The sequence below is a fragment of the Alligator sinensis genome, unplaced genomic scaffold (genome assembly GCF_000455745.1).
Source record: "Alligator sinensis unplaced genomic scaffold, ASM45574v1 scaffold468_1, whole genome shotgun sequence".
In the NCBI taxonomy this organism is placed as follows: domain Eukaryota; kingdom Metazoa; phylum Chordata; order Crocodylia; family Alligatoridae; genus Alligator; species Alligator sinensis.
This window is the reverse complement of record NW_005842087.1, coordinates 2,202,950-2,222,757: the sequence shown is the minus strand read 5'-3', so window position 1 is coordinate 2,222,757 and position 19,808 is coordinate 2,202,950. Positions and strand designations below refer to the sequence as shown.

Below are 19,808 nucleotides of genomic sequence, written 5' to 3'. Positions count from 1 at the left end.
TTGCCTGAGCACTGGGAAGGTCCCCTGTTACAGGTTACCATCCCTGCTGATTTCATCCCACTGTGTCTTAACACATACACAAAGTTACACAAGTTTTGCTTGTCAGCACCTTGAGTTGCAGTTTCCCAGAAACCCCTGCACCTATCTCCTTAAAACCTAATAGGCTTCATGGCCTCAGAAGGGGTACCGTCCCTGCTGTTTTCACCCAAATCTGCCAAAAAATGACAAAGTTATAGGTATTTCAGTGATTCTTCATTATAGTCTATGGCTGAATCACTGAATCTCTTTGAATCAGTGCCAAATCTTCTGAAGCCAATTCGGCCAAATTGATTCGGGACAGTGATCTGAATCTCTGAATCTAATCACTGTCCTCCGAATTGGCTGAATCTGTATCAAATTCTTCCCTATTCGCACAGGCCTATTAAGCAGTCCCTCTGTCCCCAGTTCAGCACACATAGCCCAGAGCACCCCATAAGATACTCAGTTGTTTCCTTGCCCGTCTTTCCAGCTCTCAAGCCCCAGATCTGCTTGCTGGTCCCTCTCTCCTGACTGTCTCCCTCGCTGCTTGTTCCCACATCCCTGTCCATTGTCATGCTTATCTTCAGCTTCTCTGGAGAAGAGAAAAGAGATCTTTTCCATCCTCTGAACGTCTGATTCAGCACAGGGGAATTGGTAGCATGGGGCTGCACTATGCTCCCAGTCTTCTTTGCAACCCTTCCCTTTGCTACAGAGCCTGCTGCTCTGCTGCATCTGCATTTCCTCACTGCAAAGGGGAAGGGTATCTGCAGCGAGTGTGAGTGAAGGCAGGTGGCTGGTGTGAGGATGGAGACTTGTGGTCCTCAGCAACAGCCTGGTCTCAAGGTCTAGTTCATCCTGGAAAAAGGCTTCCAAACCCTGCTGTAGGTAAGCCAACAGTAGACAAAGGAGAGACTGTAATAGTGGGTTTCACAGATGCTTGGTGATGGCAGGAAAATTATAACACTCAGGAGTCTTGGTTTTCTATTTCTCCAAAGCGTGCCCTCTTCTGCCCTATTCCCTCTAACTTTTCTTCTTGCCCAGTCAGTCCTAGCCTTTATCTCCATACTTTGCTGTTGGAGTCTGTCTCCCCTACTAGTATCTCTTTCTCTCTTCTCTCCTTTTGTTCCAGTCCTTTTTTGCTCAGCATGTCCCAATTTTCCTCCCCTTCTCCAGCTCCATATCTAGCTAATCCCACTTCCTCACTGCCAGCTTTATATCTGATCTATTTCTTTTCTTTTTTCTTTCTTTTAATCTAAAATAGATTGAAGTGAGACATGAACTGTTTTTCCAAACCATGCTTCATAAAACAAACATTGAGACACTTGACAGTAGCATAGAGTAATTACATGTGTATCAATAACTCCCTGATGTAAAAAATGATGAAATAATGAGAAAAATAACAGGCACCTTGCTATTTCAAATATTTAAGTCCATAGTGTTTTTGATTGCATAGATAATCACTTTGTATAATTTGTTGTAGTTCCTCCTGAAATCCAAGACCAAGAAAAGGTGACAAATGCATCTGTCATTGTTAATCACCCTGTAAGTCTCTTCTGTGAAGTGTCAGGTACCCCCTTTCCCACCATCTCCTGGTATAAAGATGATGTCCAGGTAAGTACAGGTACTGTTAATTGATTTCCAGCTCATTTAACTCAAACAACCCTAGTTGGGAATTTCCAAGATATTTTACTGTAGCTTTCTAAATCTTCTTTTTTGATGAGTGCTTGATATAAGAGTTAATTTAAATGCAATTAAAATATGCATGTATTTAGATTTAAACAATAAGAAAATTATCCATGCAGAAAGCCAATCATATATGGGTAACCAGTTATCTTAACCTTTCTCTACTCTTATCTGGTCAGCCAGCAGTCTGAGAAACCACCAGCCAGCTGAGGTAGCAAAAAATGTGTATGAGCATTATCTGCCCACTGTTGGGCAGCAAAACCCTTGTCCACTTAGGAGAGAAGGAATAAATATGTTGGATGCTCTGCTATCTTAAAGGGTTTTAAAGTCACTTAAAGATTTGCCAGTAAAACTTTGTATTGTATTCCAGTGGTGCTCAACTATTCTGGTGCACAGGCAGGATGAGTTGGGTGTGGCTGGTCCATGAGCTGCATTTGGTATGCGGCACATGGCAAGTCTGCAGGCTGCATCTGATTTGCAAACCAATCCAGCACATCAGATCCAGTCCTGTATGTTAGCCCTTATCCAACACTTGGGGCCATCTCATCCAACCTGTGAGGCTCTCCATAGATCCAAAAATTTAATGATGGGGGAGCACTGGCAGCATTAATTGTATTGGTGCTATTAATTGGTTCCCCACTACCAAATTTCTGAACCTATGGGAAGCCCCACAGGCTGGATGGCTTGGCTCTGTAGGCTGGATTTGGGCCATAGGCCTTGTTTTGAGCATCACCGTTGTAGAACATGCCTTAACCTTCCAAAAATCAGAGACAGAAAAGGACCTTATCAAGATTCCTTCAAGAACTTATCTTTACCTTCCCTGAAAACCTTATCATGCACATAGATTTCAAAGCACTTAACAGAGGAGGAAGAATATTATGTCCACTTTAGGTAGCAGCAAACTGGGCACATAAAATCAAGGTAATTTTTTTAATGTCAGACATTGGCTTGTCAAGTCCAGTATTTTGCTTATGAAAGTAGCTGACAACTGACACATCATAGAAAATGGGGAGAAAACCTCAGGCTATCCCAGACCTAAGGAGTGTTGTACATAGGGGGACAAAGCTCTGTATGAGTCCTGAGGCTAATGGGTTAAGGAAGAGATTTGGTTAGCCTTGCCTTAGTTCCCCCAATTGGAAATGATAACATCTATGCAGTTATCCAACCCTTTGTTGTAACTATGGGTAATGAACTACATGAGTTCATTGCAGGTTTTAGTATTGTAATGAAAGGGAAATTCAATAGAAGGATTTTTCTTTATGAAAAATGACCGTGTTCTTTTCAAACTCTGGCTGCAGAATTTGGCTGATGTAACTTGGACCACATAATACTGATCTCTTGGGTTCTTTTAAGGTTATGGAAAGCAGCACTCTTCAGATTTTGCGGAATGGGAAGATACTGAAGCTCCTTAAAGCTGCTACTGATGATGCTGGACAGTATTCATGCAAAGCGACTAACGTAGCAGGGAGTTCTGAGAAGCTGTTTAATGTAGATGTGCTAGGTTAGTACTGTGCTGTGCCAAACTGGCAATCTGAGGGAAAAAATTACATTTAAGAAGCTCTTTTACTTAAGCCTTTAAAAAAAATATCCTTCCTTTCTTGTTCCATTTTAAATGCAGGATACCATCAGTCTTCACACACTAACTTTGCAGTACTTGAATGCTGTCATTCTCTTGGTACATTAGATAATGTGCTGCTTTTTGTTCCTGTATTCTGTTCTTTGATATCTTGTACATCCTTTGTTAATGGAACAAAGAAAACAGGCTATAAAGGTTCTCCTGGATTATCTACTTAGGTCAATAGCACCAGTCTAGAAGTGAAGGAAGGATGACACATTTTGGAAGAACAGCAGGCTGAAGCTTTGCTACAAGTGAATGATAGGGTCATCCATTTGTTCTGTTTAGTTTAGAGCCATTTTCAATTTTAGCAGGTCTTTCATGCCCATCTCTAGATCTCACCATACTGTTTCTCTTTCAAAGTTCCACCTAGCATAAAAGGTGCTGACACACCCAGCGAAGTTTCAGTCATTCTCAACCGTGAAATCAGTCTGGAATGTAAAGTTAAAGGCTCCCCTTTTCCTGACATTCACTGGTTCAAAGATGGCAAGTAAGTACTAAATTTTTGTCTATGCCAATGCTGCTTTGGTGGGACAGAGAGGGGACAGATGCATTATATTAATACCAGCAATAAGCCAGCAATATGCCACATCAGTTAAGGATTATGCTATTGATGCATATTGATATAATAGGGTAAAATATGCCATCTTTCCATCCACAGGGAAAATTCAGATTGTAAGTAATATGGCACCAGTAAAATAGATTTATAGTGGGTAAAGCCAGATAACATGTGAACCAAGACAAACACAGCCACGTCTTTGAGGTCATTCTACATAGATTATTTTAACATTGCTCAAAGTTAACAAGCAGGCATTTTTCCTGGAATGACAGCCTTTTTTTTTGTTGGTACATGTGCATGTTAAACATTTTTCCAGATCATGTCCTGTACAGCTGTGTGTATACAGATTTGAGATTTTATAACATTAGACTGCATGTCTCAGTTCTTCAGCTCTTCTTCCAGGAAAGCATACTGAGAAGAGGAATTTTGGCAGTATGAATGTTAGCTGCAAAACAAAAATAGGACTAGAAATAGTCTGAAAAGTAGAATTAGTACTTAACAGTTTAGTACAATGTAGATCTTGGCCTATGAACCTAGATAGCCTGACATGGCAATTGTTTATTATTCTTTTGCAGAGACATTTTTCCACTAAACAGAGACATTTTATCATTACTATAAGAAGCAACATAATCTAGTATGTAACTCTTCTGCTGGGTGCTGGTTGGCAGTAAGGGCTAGGATCAGATTTTGAGGTACCCAGTAAGATGTTCCTGTTGCTCAAGCCCCTAAGTCTGGTATCACTGAACTTGGCTGGGGTGTCCTGCATACACAAAGCCCCTTCCTCACAAGCAGTTAAACACAAAGGACAGATTTTTACAGTACACAAAGGTAAAGAAAACAAAGGAAAGCACCATATGCAATTTGAAACACTATGAACTACAAGGTGTAGTCTATAGGTTGCACCCTTTTTGGGAAGGTTTCCCCTTGCCCAGGCAGTCTGGAACTGGGGGCTGGGAGGAGGGGGGTGAAATTCATACCTGCCGACTCAGCAAACAGGCTGGATGGGAGGCTCACACTGGAGAGTTCAATGAGCTATACCTTGGGTTTGTTGCATTCGGGAACCAGCTAGAGAGTGTAGGTCCTTCTGTGAAGCCAGGGGCCCCTCATTGCTCTCTGGGAAGTTGCAGAGCACTGATTTCTACTTCCACATGGTGGCTTTGAAGGGGTGACTTGTGGCTTTAGGCAGTGTACTGTCCTGCACAAAATTCCTAGTTCCAGTCGCCAGCTCTGCTGGGGCAGAAAACTGCAAAAGAGCTCAAAGAAGGGCCAGGCCTCTCCTGCACTGGGCATGAACTACAGCTAGTGCCCAGCCATACTGCTTGGGTGCTAAAAGCTACAAAAGCAACAGAATGTGCTAGGTCTCAACCCTGACCCAAAACATGCCAGTGATTATACAGATGGAGTTCAACCATATAGCTAGGCTGAGACAAAAGAAATTGCAGCAGCAACAAAATTTGCCCGGTCTTTAATCCTGGCCCAAATCTGCCAGAAACTTCCAGTAAGCCTGCCAGGCTCCTATCCTGGTCAGTGTGCTCCAGGGATTAATACCCCTCAATATTATCCCACTCAAAACCCAGGAAAAAGGGGAAGAAACGGATTCTCAAACTCTGAGACAGACTTTACCTTGGATTTCCCCTTCACGTAGCACCAACTTGCTTCTCCAGTAAAGGAGGAGGAGGAGAACTGCTTCCCATAGGAAGCAGTTCTCTGCAGCTCAGTCCCCCAGTTCTGCAGCAGCAGCCTCTGTAGCCCCAAAGAGATGAGAGATTCCTGTATACCTTAATATGACATCACCCCATGTATCCAGTCATAGGTTGCCAGGCCTCCAGCCTTTCTTGCAACCAATTAATTAAAAAAAACAAAAACATTCCCCAATTAGTTTAGCCAATCAGGCTAGGGATTTGATTCCCCCCGTGACTTTCTGGTTTCATCACACAGCAAATCACCAAGCCAGAGGAAAGCAGGCTGGATACTTAAATACAACACATATAGAAGACATGATTATATACAACAAAATATGAGAAAAAAACAGAATTATATTTAAACTAAAACATAATACTTAGTAACATGAAAACTAGAACATACTTTGCAGGACAGAATGGCTCGTACATTTTGTGTGTGTGTTACAAGTAATTGGTAGAAGGGACTGGGAAGGGGGAGGTCTAAGGGCATGTCTCTGTTGTAAATGTTCCTGAGCTAGCCACGAGCAGTGTAACTGTGGCAGTGTGCAACTCAGCATAGGCTGCAAAACTTGCCTGAGAACCTGAGGAGATACTTGAATCATCCCACTCTGAATAGCAAAATATTACTATTAGCTATTAGTTACTGCACTTATTTTAATTAAAGCATACTTTGTCATTATTTGAACTTATGTTTTACTATTTCAACAAAATGCTGGTGGGGATATGGAGGACCTCATCTGATGAAATAAAATAATCTCTCTTTATTCAGGCCTCTGTTTTTGGGAGATCCTAACATTGAGCTTGTGGACAGAGGCCAAATTCTGCGCATAAGGAGTGCCCGAAGAATTGACAAAGGACGCTACCAGTGCAGTGTGGCCAATAGTGCAGGCAAACAAGTCAAGGAGGTCAAGCTGATTATCCATGGTACATTAAAAGAATGCCTGAGCCCTTAAGGTCCTTTTGGGACTACTTATATGTGTGATATTGAGCACGTGCATAGAAGAATTGGGTCTAAGTCCCCTATGCATATATTTTCTTCTTTGTAACCTTTGGAGGTCAGTTTTAGAGCGGTTTCATAAACCTGGAATTCTCAGATCTTTTAAAAAGTTAATACTGACTGGAACATTTTATCATTAACTTTGTTCTGTGGATCTTTTCCTCTGTTTTTAGGACAGGAAAACGAGTTTGAGTTTTCAGCAGAGAAAATCATGCTGCCACTATATCTTATGTCAGTGTAGGTCAAGAGTTAGTCCATTCAAACCAGTAGCGTTATACCAGTGTAAAATTGTTCTGAGATGATAATTAGACCCAAACTGTCCTGAGATGTACATATTTCCACCTCAGTTGGTGTAAATGGTCGTATCACCATTGACTTCCACACTGATTACTACCAACTGAGGGGCTGAACAAGAGGGGACAGTTATGTTAATAGTCTTTTAAAATTTTTGATAAGGTCTATAGCACGCTAAGATTATTTATTGTTTTATAAGAAAAGAACAGCATTTCTCTTTTAGAGTAATAGGTACAAGCCTACCAAAAACAATTCAAACACTTCAATGAGATAAGTTTAGGTAGAGGCAGTGGGGTGTTTTTTGGATGGAAGAATATGGTGCTTTATGGTGCTCAGTAGACAAGAAAAGGGCAGCATGAGTGAAGGCCCAGTCAAGCCTTGGTGTGAAATGTAATAGGGAAAAATGAGAGCAGAGATACAAGTCAGAGCAAAACTATGTTGCATCCAGAAGAATAGTCATAAGAGCTTAAATGTAGCAAATGGGAGAGACAGAAGAACAGTGATATTTTGGCAAAAATGCTCAGAGGTGTCATTCATAACCATAGTCAGGATGGTGTCAGTGGAATGGAAAGGGTACAGGACAGGCTGGAAGAGCTGGAAGACAAAGCTGGGAAATGTGACTAGACAGTATAGTCAAGTCATTTCACATGAAGAAGTAAAGTAGCCAGTAGTTAGAGAGGTGAGGAGTATAGCTTGTTAATTTTACAGAGTAGGACCTGGTTGTACAGAAAGATGCTCAGAAAAAGAATGTAGGACATAGACTTACTTCCCATTGGATGATCATTTTCTTTGCTTTTGAATGCAGTTGGTGGTTTCTCAAGACAAAACATCAAAACTATTCTTGGTTTTTCTGTGTGTAGATCCACTTGCTGTTGGATATGCATGTCAGTGTTGTTTAATTTCTGTATGTTTTTGCACATGTTATAGGTTGGTAAATTATTTAACCAGGAGATCACTCTGGCATAATATGGTATCCTGGAATACATGCCTTATTTGTTTGAATCTCTTGTCTTACAATGTATTTCCCCTTCCTTTATATTTCTCTGCTGTTGCTTTTAAGTAACCTTCCATGGAAATCCGTGGAATGAATGTTAGGATGCATCATGTATGTTTGGCAGCAGAGGAGTTAATGCTTCTGCCATATGTGCCTTGTACTTCCAACAGTAATAAGTGGTTAATTTAGTTTTTGCCAATTGCAGTGTGTTTTTTTTTATTACTTTCACAGAGATTTATGAACTCTTTATATTGGCTAATTTACACAAAAGCTTGCTTGCTAGAAAAGATCTAAGTGCTGTTGCTCAGGGAACAAAGAGAGTAACTTTGGGTCAAGAGTGCCAAAAATAGGAGTCTAAAGCTAGACGTTTGAGTTCACATTTAGTTTCACAAGTCAGTGATTTTATTTTCAGAAGTGCTGAGTATCCAGAACTCCCACCAAAATCAGTAGGAGTTCTTGGATACATAGTACATCTGAAAACCATGTCATTGTTCTCCAAAGTGGTATCAGGACAATAAGGAGTATAGGGATTGCTCCATCCTTATCCATCAAGAGCAGAGTCAAGTCCTTTTGGGGGAAAATCATCAAATGTCTCCCTGATACTCTTCACGTGGACGAGAGCTCTGCAATGTTCCTCAGTATAGATTGTACCTCAAAGACGTCAGCTAGACCTTTGCTGTCACAGCCTTCAACATATCATAGCTGCTTCCACTGACAATGTATAAGTGCACCAAAGAACGTTTCGGGAGGATGGGGCAGGTAAGGTCTTAGCCAAAAGTTTGATTCTCCCAAAAGTTAATGTGTAACTCATGTAAATGTGCACAAATATGCTGATACACAGACTTCTACACTAAGGTTTTAATGCCACTGTTTTGTTTTGTTTTTTTAAATAGTCCCACCTAGTATTAAAGGAGGAAATACCACCACTGAAATATCAACACTGATGAACAGCTTAATAAAGCTGGAATGTGAAACCAGGGGGATCCCTGTCCCTGCCATTACGTGGTATAAAGATGGACATCCCATTATTTCAAGCCCACAAGCTCTTTATGTGGACAGGGGTCAGTTTCTTCAGATTCCTCAGGCTCAAGTCTCAGATTCTGCAAAGTACACCTGCCACGTGGCCAGCATTGCTGGAACCTCTGAAAAAGTATATGAAGTAGATGTCTACGGTAAGGAGTTTAATTAACATGCTTGTTCACCATCCTGTGAAACATGCTTATCCAAAAAGTGTTCTCACGCGGGTTTTGCAGTGGCCCCCAAGAACTTCTTATAGTTAATTGCTGCAAGTTTTGGCATATATTAGCAAGGCATCATAGAAAAGCTCTCACTGTCACTTCCTGTGCTGTATATTTTTATGTGGCAATGAAAAAGGCTTTTGTCATCAGGCCCATCAGTTAGTACTGCTAATTAGCAGCAAATATTAAAACTACATTCCCTCCACAAATACTTTTTCTCTTCATCTCTTGCAGACGCAACAGACTTCTCAACGTTTAGCTATGAAAACTATTTTTCTGACTACATTTTCCGACTTGAAACATTAACGTTCTGTTCTCCCATCTCAAAACCCTCTAGATATGCTCTTTTTCTTCAGTGGTGAATGGCCAGCTAAGGCATTTGACCATTAAATTGTTAGCTGATCTTTATTGTTCTTTTGTTTTGGCCTGTTCTGGCATAAAATTTCTCACATGAAATTATATGTGACATAACTCTATGTAGAGCCAGAGTGGGTGGAGAGGAACGAACCCATTTGCTGTTAATACGTTTTCTGGCTGCAAAATTAATTACTTGCAAAATACTTTTTCTTTCCCCAGTTCCTCCTGTTATTGAGGGTGACTCTGACACTATCCAGAACAAGCAGGTGGTTGCTGGCAATTCATTGACATTGGAGTGTAAAGCTGCTGGCAACCCCCCACCTCTTCTTACCTGGTTAAAAGATGGAGTGCCTGTGAAAGCAAGTGAAAACCTCCGCATTCTGTCCAGGGGGAAGAAGCTGGAGATCTTGGATGCCGCAGAGACTGATCACGGCCAGTATGTCTGTGTGGCCACAAGCATAGCAGGAGAAAAAAAAATGAAATATGATGTTGAAATCTTAGGTGTGTGAACAATGCAGCATTTTTTTCTCAAGTTCATAGCAGAATTAGAGAGATATATATTTGCTAGTGTCACAGAATTTCATTTTAGTGAGTCAACTGTATATTTAACCAAGCCTAGCCACTGCACATTTTCACTGTCCAGCTGGACAAGCTGAAGGTTGTTGCTTTTGCATGACTTCTTGGACTGTTTTCCTGAGCAAGATTAGAAGCATCCCTTTGAAGGACACAAAGAAGTTTTCCAAAACTGCTTTACCATCAGTAAGAGAAGAAAATTATAGCTGCGAAATAAGTCATTCAAAAACAAATCAGATAATTCTCTGATTTTGTTTTAGGTTGTCTCTAAATTTTTGGATTCATTATACAAATTCTAAACTTTGCCTTTGAAAATTGTTTATTTCCTTTTATTGAAGCCTTCACTGCAATATGGATTGCAACTCTGCCTCCTTGGCCCATTTCAGGATAAATTAATTGTGCAAATATTAGCAGCTTACCCCAAAATAGAACAGGTAGTTATAGAGATATTCTTTTAAAGGTGAAGTTAGGCTGTGTAGGCATAACTATTCATTTAACTGTCCCACCAAGGGAGAACCTTGGGAGCTACTGGGCATGCAAGTGCAATGTGCTTGTTTTATTGTTATCGGTGTAGTTAAAATGCTTTGTAGGTCAATGAATGAGATGGGCTGATACCTAGTCCTCTTCTCTAGCCCTCATCAGGAGAGGGTGATAGAAGTGATGGACAATGCAAGGGAGACAGAGACAGAAGTTCTTCCCCTTTGCACAGAGGGGCAGGACATAATCTCACCCTAGGCAAGTAAAGCAACATAGGAGAAGGACAAGAGCAATGAGTTTCACAACCTTCTTGGTGTTCCCTTTATGCAAGGGGCAGCTTCACACTGTGCGGGCCGGGAGCGATCCGGGCCCTTTTTGTGCTCTGCGTGGGCTGTGGCCAGCAGCCCGGGCATGCTGGGTCGGAGAAAACAGGCGACACGCTAGAATTAGGCACGGACGCATAATGGTTGATTTAAGATTATTTTACTTACACCAAAGATGGTCGTGGTGCAGGCAGCAAAACTTGCTTGAGTTGCGATTACAGATAGAAAAGAAGAGAGGCGGACTAGAGTTCCTTCCCGTGAACATTCTTCTAGCCCATCCGGTTGGAGGCTCTAAACCGCGAGCCCATCGCGCCAACCAAAGAAAGTACTCGAACCAAAGAGCTCTGAATAGACTCACACGAAGTTTGCTAGGCTCCGTGGAACTTGCGCGCAGGGATTCAAAGTGAAGAGCTCTGAATAGACTCACACGAAGTTTGCTAGGCTCCGTGGATCTTTTTGTGCACAGGGAAGAGGGATACGTCGAGGATTGCGCTCGGTGACGGGGAGAGGCTAGAGGCTGATCAGACCCCTGTTGCCTGCTTTAAATGCGCTGGGTCCAATAGGCTCCGCAGCGCTTAGAGATCTTCACACAGTGTGAAGTCTCCTTCTTCTGGTGTTCGTGGAGTCCTCCAACTTGGGCGGAAACCACTCAAGCTTTTTATACGGCTAGCAAGCCAATCACTAGCCGCCATGTAGGAATAATTTAGAACTAGCCAATGGTGGGGCACAAATTTGAATACGAATGGCGGGAACTCCTTGCAACGTGCATTTCTGTGCTGCAACAAAGAAATGCACCCTGCAAAGAAAGCTACTGGTGGCGGGAATTCTTTTGCACCGGGGTTCTCCTCTGCAGCAGAAAACTCCACCATGCAAAGAAGCTGCAATTTAGCGGGAACAATTTAGCAGTGCCGAAGCACTCACAAAACAAAAATCACACCCTTGGGTTGTGACACACACATTGAACCAAAGTCCTCCTTAGAGTGAGGTAGATGCACAGATGTTTTTAAATATGTGATTTAATATCAAAAATCACATTATTTCTGATGTTAAAACATTCCTTTTGTTGCTGTTCCTTCATTTTTAGTCCCACCACACGTGGAAGGGGAAGAAGAACCTTTGGATTACATTGTGATTCTTCATAGCCCTCTGGAGCTAGATTGTCTGGCAACAGGAACACCATCACCAACTATCATGTAAGTGGGGTTTGGTATATTGGTTAACAAGTCCATGACTTGCTTGCTTAAGCTTGCAGGTTATTGTTATGTTCTGACTATGCCATTTGGGTTCACAGTAAGACACAGTGGATGAAATCTTGGCCCCGCTGAAGGGCAGTCACAAAACTTAATTCAGAAGGCTTACGATTCACTTTTGTATTAATTGTTTTTGATAATACAAAACTGCAGCGTGTCATGGATCAGAATGAATAAGAAGTGGCAAAAATCTGTTTTATGACCTGCTAATGTCACCCATTCAGCATAGCTATGACCCCTCCTCCCTGGAGACTTTCCCTCTACTGCTTTCCATCCTCTTTTTTCTGGCATCCATCTTCCTTAAAGACTCTCTCAGTGCCTGCCTCTTTTCTTATCCTTTCTTTGATGCTTGCTTCTTCATTCTCCCTTTCTTAGTGCCTCATTTCAAGACCTGGGTACTCCAAAGAGCACTTCTGCATATAATATTTCTAGAAAAGTTGTTTTGTATATACCATTATTTTCTACTTCATAGATACTTGCCTTAGAACTGCCTTCTACTTTAAAAAAATAGGCAACTAAGATTTTTTCTTTCTCCTTGGTAGGTGGTTGAAAGACGGTCACCCAATTGAAGAGGGAGATGAGTATAAGATCCTATTAAATGGACGCAAACTTCTCATTTCTCGGGCTCAAGTGTCAGACACAGGCCGCTATAAGTGTGTGGCAACAAACACAGCAGGGGATCATGAAAGGGAATTTGATGTTACAGTGCATGGTATGTTATTCAGAGGACAGAGCAACAGACTGGCTTTGTTTTACAATGATGTATATGATCATTAGCAGGAGGGTACCATAGGCTATACAAAACATAACTTTTTTATACACAGCTGATATATTGGAGATAACAGAGAAGGATTGTAATAATCAGAGTTTTCTATATTTGTGAGATTGTATTGAGCATACGTTAAATATATTCAAACAGTGGTTTATCTTTGTCTTGTTTCTTGTAGTTCCTCCAACAATCAAATCTACTGGGTCTTCTGAGAGATCCGTGGTGATATACAAGCCCACAACATTGCAGTGCATAGCCAATGGCATTCCCAGCCCTTCCATCACATGGTTAAAAGATGGCCAGCCAGTAAATACAGCCAGAGGAAACATTCGAGTAAGTACAACCTTTTTATGGCATCCCAAACCTGAAAATAGCTTAAGTACATACACACACATGGGCACACACACATATGTTAGTTCTTTTTCATCTTTTTTCTCTCATTTTGGGTGGGGTGAACACGCTAAAGATATGCACAGCAGGGGTTTTGTCTGACAAAGGACTTCAAAATCTGACTTGCAGTGTTTGAGAGAGTGAATTCTATTAGAAATCCCTATCCTCTGTCTACAGAAAGGCCGGTATGTAGATTCTATATCCAGGCCTTCCACTTGTGCCTATTTCTCAGAGACTGGTCAATCTTGGTAGTTACCAGGGAGCTTTACTTATTCACTTACGGGAGACAGGATTAACAGCATTTACATTTTCTTTTGTCAGCACCACATCTGCATCAAACATTTAAATGTTCTCTTCTCTTTCTTGGCTTCTGGGAACCTCTTGGTAGACATCCTTTCACTTTGGAGTGATGTGTGTAGGTCTTTAAAAAGGCTAACCTGCTGCAATTCAGTACCTCTCCTCCTGGCTCCCCAGAGCTGCCCAGCACTCACCAGCCACAAGGCTTCAGACTACTCTGATCTCTGGGTTAAGCTGGAACACTTTCTGACATCCTACCAATAGTGGTCTTTGGTCTGCAGCCTCCACTCCATGTTCTTGCCTACCCCTCTACCATTTATTACAGCTCTACCAGAAAATAAGCTTCTACCACACTACAATTTAGGGACTCCAACCTTTCAGAATAGGCATCTTGTGTTTTTCTAGTGCTCTACAGAGCAACCCTGAGCTAACTCTGCATACGCTAGTTCTGGAACTGGAAGCAGTCTAGACTTGCTAACTCAGCATACTGATGAGCCTGATATCTAAGCAGAGCTAATTAGCCAAAGCACTTCTTGGTCTGCAACAAGCTTAGGATGTCTCTCTGCATAGTGTTGCCTTGTCCTGTGGTAGTGAAGTATCTGATGAAGTAAGCCATGGCTTACAAAAGTGTATGTATCGCTGATTTAGTTAGACTGCATATTTAAAATCTAACCTGCCTTCTGCCTACCTTCAGACTAAAATGGTTAACTACTTTTTTTTGTGTCATATTAAGATCGCCTTTTGTACACTTGTGAGGTACTTGTTCTATTCAGCGTAAATCTATACCCTATGGCCCCTGGTACACATTCATTTAATGGTGTGATAGGATCTAATCCTCAATTCCAACAATTGTGCTTCCAGCTATGCCACATTAGGGCTCTGCGAAGCTTTGGGTGCTGATTCAATTTGGAGGAGATTTGGCCTGATTCCGTGGCCGAATCTCTGAATCTGAATCAAATCAGGAGACCAGTAAAAAGGTCCGAATTGATTTGAAGCTGTCCGAATCGATTCAGAGAGCTTTGGAGATTTGGGAAGCCTCTGCTTGCTGCCACAGGGAGCTGGATCCAGACTCGGTGCTGGTTAGTATGGGGCGGGGGAGAGGGGGCTGGAGGAGGAGGCAAGGGACCATGGGGGCACCCCTGCTAGGCTGCATCCCCTGCCTGCTCCTCCAGCCCCCCTGAACACCCCTCACCTGCTGTCCCAGCCCCCACCATGGCTGCCGTGCCCACCCCAGCTTCTGGCTCTTTGAAAGAAAAAGAAAAAAAAAAAAAGCCCCCATTCACCACCTGCTGCCAGGTGGGGGGGGGTGATTCTTGCTGCTTCCCACTGCCCCTCACTGTGTGGGGGCTCTGCCATGAGCCCCCTGACCCCTGCCTGCTCTCCCAGTCTCCCCTGCTATGACTGCCCTGCCTGTCCCAGCATCTGGTTCTTAAAAAAAAAAAAAAAAGCCAAAAAAAAAAGCCCACACTCACCAGCTGCTGCAGCAGCCTCAGGGCTTCTGGGGGCTCATGGCAGAGCCCTTCCAACAGTGCAGGCAGTGAGGAAAAGTGGGGATCACCCCCCTCCTGGCAGGAGCTGGTGAGTTCAGGCTTTTTTTTTTTAAAAGAGCTAGGAACTGGGGCTGGGCAAGGCAGTCATTGACAGGGCTGGGTGAGCAGGCGGGGGATGGGGCTGATTCAGAGATTCAGCCGATTCAGCAGTGGCCAGAATAATTCGGGACAGTGATTTGAATCACTGAATCAAATCACTCTCCCCTGAATCGGCCGAATCCGAAGAGAATACTAGCTGCTTCGCATAGGCCTATGCCACATATGTGTAGCAGAATGTGCAATTTTGGAATTGGTCAGTGAGAGCCCTGGTCCAGCTGATATACTCCTCTCGACTAGACACCCTGAAAACTCTGCTGTCACCCCGCCGGTGCACAGGAGCTTTCAACTTAACCCTGCATCAGGAGTCATGACAGGGATTCTGCCACATGTTCAATTTAAGGTATGATGGAAATCGATCATAAAAATATTGCATACTTTTTGTGGAATATTTCTGTGTTTTTTCCCATTTCGTCATGCTGTTAATTGCCTGAATGTGTGATCAGGTTATTATTTAAAACACAATAACAGGTTAATTGTGCCTTAAGTGTAACATCTGCCTAAGGCCTATTATTAATCTTAGCAGCTGCATCTGGAATCCTGGTGTAAAATTTTTCCCTGCTTTCTGTTAATGGCAGCTGGAGTCTTCAAGCCGCATTCTGCAAATTGCCAAAGCCCTGCTGGAAGATGCAGGCAAATATACTTGTGTGGCAACAAATGCTGCAGGAGAAGCCCAGAAGCACATTCGTCTTCATGTGCACGGTAATAAAATTTCTGCTTCTTATTAAAGGCTTAAACGGATTGTTTGAAGGCAACTTTTGTTTATTTGTCTTATTTCTTTCTGTCCCAAACACATTCAGGATTGCTCTTTTCATTTCCAGCTCTTTCATTGTCTTCAGAGATCCACCTCCATTTCTTTCCTCTTTCCCAATTGCTCAGTTTTTGTTTCAACTACTTACCACATACCTATGACAAACAGGTATGCAGCTCAGCCTCTGTAGCTCCAAGATTTTGCCTCAGCTGGCACCAGTGGTACAGACAGAAGTTACATTTGTCATGAAATCGGCCCCTGAAAGCACTCTAAAGCTGTGCTGTGTCACATATGCATGGCTGCAGAGTGTTTAAAAGTGGCCGATTGCATGACAAATTAACCCTCATCAAATGATGGATTAGATGAAGGCGCTCCACTTTGGAGTGCCTTAGGGAACTCATTTTCCCTAAAGTTAATTTGTCACACAGCCGGGGCTGAGCTGATGTAGCCGAGACCTGCCCCTGGGCCTGCCTTCAGGAAAGGAGGGGGAAAGTGCAGGGGGAGCGAGCTTTGGACTGGAGTTTGCCCAACCTGATCTGGAGGGGGAGGGAGGATTGGAGCTTCCTAGCCCTCTCCCCACAGCTCAGATCTACCAAACCCTAGCCTGCAGCTCACTTTCCCTCTCCTTTCCCCCTTCCCTTCCTGCAGACAGCACTGGAGCTGGGAGAGAGGGGTGGTACAGGCAGGCTCAATTTCCCCCCCCAGCCCAACAGGTGAACATCTCTCAGGTTGGGGGGAGGGGGAGGAGGGCTCTGTAACTCATGGTGTTTTATGTAAAGCAGAGGCCTGCATATCTATCAGCGCCCCAAATGTTCAGGAATGAGCATATCCTTCCTCATAGGCGTAACAGGGCAACTCTGTGCTCTCATCAGCGGCAGTACCCAGGGCAGTGGTGACTGCTGGGTTGCTATTTTTGGGGCCTTGTTGCTCAAGTGGGCATCTGGGCTGCTAACCTAATCACCCCTTCATCTCCCCCACCTTAATTACCCTATTGTGTTTCCTGTAAACTATCACCTTCTTCACTTTCACTGGCATCCTAGAGAGGCCACACACATGACAGCTTCATTGAGAGAAGCCTCCAAGGCATAAGGAAGTAAGCTATGTTCCTGGACCAGGAAACAATGCCTCACCATTGGCTTTACTGATTTGATCCAAACCTTATGAGCATTCCTTGTGAGCTGGCAATGGGGAATGTTTTCTTTGATGAAGGAGGGTAGGGGGGATGGTGTCATGATAGGTTCCTTTATTCTTTCAAACTGCTGGAAGAGATTTTTAGTTTCCTGATGAACCAATATAAAAACAAATAAGAAAGCTTAGGAGTTGTTTGATGTTAATTTAATAAATGTTTAACCATAATTAAAGTGTGTATGTACCTCAGAGCTTCAGCAGTATTGGGCATACTATTTTTGGACCTGAGCCAATTAAAGTGAATAAATGTCTTTATGTTGATTTCACTGGGAGTTAGGTTGTGAAAAAGGGCGATGTAGTGTTTATTGCATCGGCTGTGTGTATTTCCAAATCAGAAATAATAGAAAAATGTTGGTTTAAAGGGGGAGAGATTGTCTTGGGAAAGAGAAACTCCTTTTGTATTCCTAACAGCTTAACTGATGTACCCTCCTGCTTTTATCCTGACACTGGACCACATTAAATTGATCTTTGTGCTTCATTCTGGTGACATATGTGTAATTGCCTGGTATCTCTTTTATCTTCTAAAACAGGGGTTTTAAAACTTTTAAAATAAGTGTACTCCCAGCGGAACCCCTTTTTACTAAATATACCCCTCAAGGGGTGGGGTGGCGAGCAGCTGGATATGGAGTGGGGCGGAGTGGGGTGGACACTGAGCAGGGGGCAGGGAGTGGTGAGCAGCTGTATGCCGGGGAGGGGGAGCGGGTAATGAGCAAGCAGTAGCAAGCATGTACCCCTGGATGACAACCCCTGTTATAAAACATATATAAACTAGGTAAAACAAAGGGTCTTGCCTAATAAAGTCCTGTGCAGAATTTGATTTTATATAGCCAGGACAAAATTAATAAGATAACAGAGTTTCATGTGTTAGAAAAGTAGCTGTATAAATCAAGGGGGTTAAACTCCTTGAGCTGTGCAAGGCTGGTCCATGGGCCAGTTTGGGCCCATATTCCACCCCCCAGCCTCATAACACGTCAGATCTAGCACAGGGTGCTGGGGTCTATGCCTTCAGGTTCCTGACTGGCTGGAGTGAGTGCTGCCTGTAGCATGGATCCCAGACTGGCCCAGGGGATGCTTCAGGTGGCAGTCCCAGACCAGCTGAGGTAGGGGTCACCTGTAGTGCAGCTCCTGTTGCACAGCTCCTGTAGCACGGCTCTATGTTTGGTGCACATCTCAGGTCCTGTACACAGAGCTAGTGTAAGGTTTGTGGGTCAACTGAGACCCAGGGGCAGCACTCGGGGCTGGATGATAGGGCTCTTCAGACTACATCTTTGATAGCCCTGGCGTAAATGGTTACTTACTTCCTGATCTGTCTACTTTAACTGGGCACATCCCCACAAGCAGGAACATATGTTTTCCCTAGAGACAAGTAACAGTGGCACACCTTGTGCCGCTGCTACTTGTCTCTGGGGAATGCCCGTGCCACACATGCTCTGGTGCGTGGCAGGTTAGTCCGAGTGGAGTAGGGGAGGCTGGGGACAGCAACCGTGCTGGCCCCAGCAGTCTTACCTGAGGTTCTGGGGGCCTCAGGGACCTGCAGCTATGGCACTCCTGCAGGAGAGAGCTTGGCTGGTAGTCAAAGTGTGGCTCCGGCCAGCCAGGCTCTGGTTTTGGGCGATGCATGCTGCCGCCACATGTGCCATCCCGCTTTTTTTTGGTATGGGGTTTTTTGATCCTAGGATCTCCAAGGGTCAAGAAAACCTCCTGCATTGCAAAGCAGCAGTGTGGGGAATGCCTGCATATGCAGCGTGTGGCTCCGCAGATGGGTCTGTACCACATGTCTATGCTCATCTGGATGCGCCCACTGTGTCTATTCTTTGAAACAAATTCAGCTAGTTTATCCATGTAAAGAAGTGTTTTACTACTGTTCATTTGATAAGTATGTATGGCTAGAAATCTGCCAGACCCTGTAGAAGAACCCATCTGAAGGGTGTTTTACAAGTCGTCTAACACATAAATAAGCATGTGCAGCTGATTACCTAAGGTATCTCAATGTACAATTATTGTAAATTGTGTACAGATGTTCTGCCAAGCATGTGGCTGAATTCTATTAAATCCTAATTTTTGCATCCTTTCCCAGAACCACCCTATCTGGAAAATTCAGGGAAGACGTTAAATGAAACAGTGGTGATGAATAACCCAATCCATCTCGAGTGTAAAGCATCTGGGAATCCTTTGCCAGGTACATTCCTACATCTTATGAGACATGAATCAAGTCTAATGATTTTCTTAGTCACCTTTAAGTATCTACTGAGAATAATTAAAATTTGCAATGTGAATATAAATCTCTAGTATTTAAACTAATATAACCATTTATATAGTGTACAATGGGAAACTTCAGTTGACTTGAGGTACGGTAGATGAAATTCATATTTGATTAAAGTATTAGAGATTTGTAATCCACTCTATTTTCCATTCAAATGAACAACATTTTCCCCACTGACTGTGCAGGCACCTTGTGCACCTACATCCATCTGTTTCTGTCCCTCTCCTTTGTCAAGGCACCTAAGTTGGGGTAGATCTAGATATGGCCCTACAGCTGCTGTGAAAAGCAGATCAAAACAAATCCACTTACCTCATCTTATCAGGTAAGTCTGTAGAGTGTGGGTCACTTCTACATAACTCCATGGAATGGGTTTGGAATAGACGTGCATGGACCTGATCCAAATTCCATTGAAATTCATAGGAGTCTGTAGCTAGAGGGCTCAGG

General features: G+C 43.1%; 1 protein-coding gene across 1 annotated transcript in view; it reads left to right on the top strand.

The window, feature by feature from the left end:
- The window catches only part of HMCN1 (hemicentin 1), a 359,897-nt gene that overhangs the window by 177,910 nt on the left and 162,179 nt on the right, over positions 1 to 19,808 (top strand). Inside the window, 11 exon segments of the mRNA XM_006023882.3 lie at positions 1,499 to 1,629; positions 3,055 to 3,202; positions 3,680 to 3,806; positions 6,327 to 6,481; positions 8,736 to 9,014; positions 9,657 to 9,938; positions 11,895 to 12,003; positions 12,603 to 12,772; positions 13,008 to 13,162; positions 15,741 to 15,864; positions 19,179 to 19,280. Coding sequence (XP_006023944.1) covers positions 1,499 to 1,629; positions 3,055 to 3,202; positions 3,680 to 3,806; positions 6,327 to 6,481; positions 8,736 to 9,014; positions 9,657 to 9,938; positions 11,895 to 12,003; positions 12,603 to 12,772; positions 13,008 to 13,162; positions 15,741 to 15,864; positions 19,179 to 19,280 — 1,782 coding nt within the window.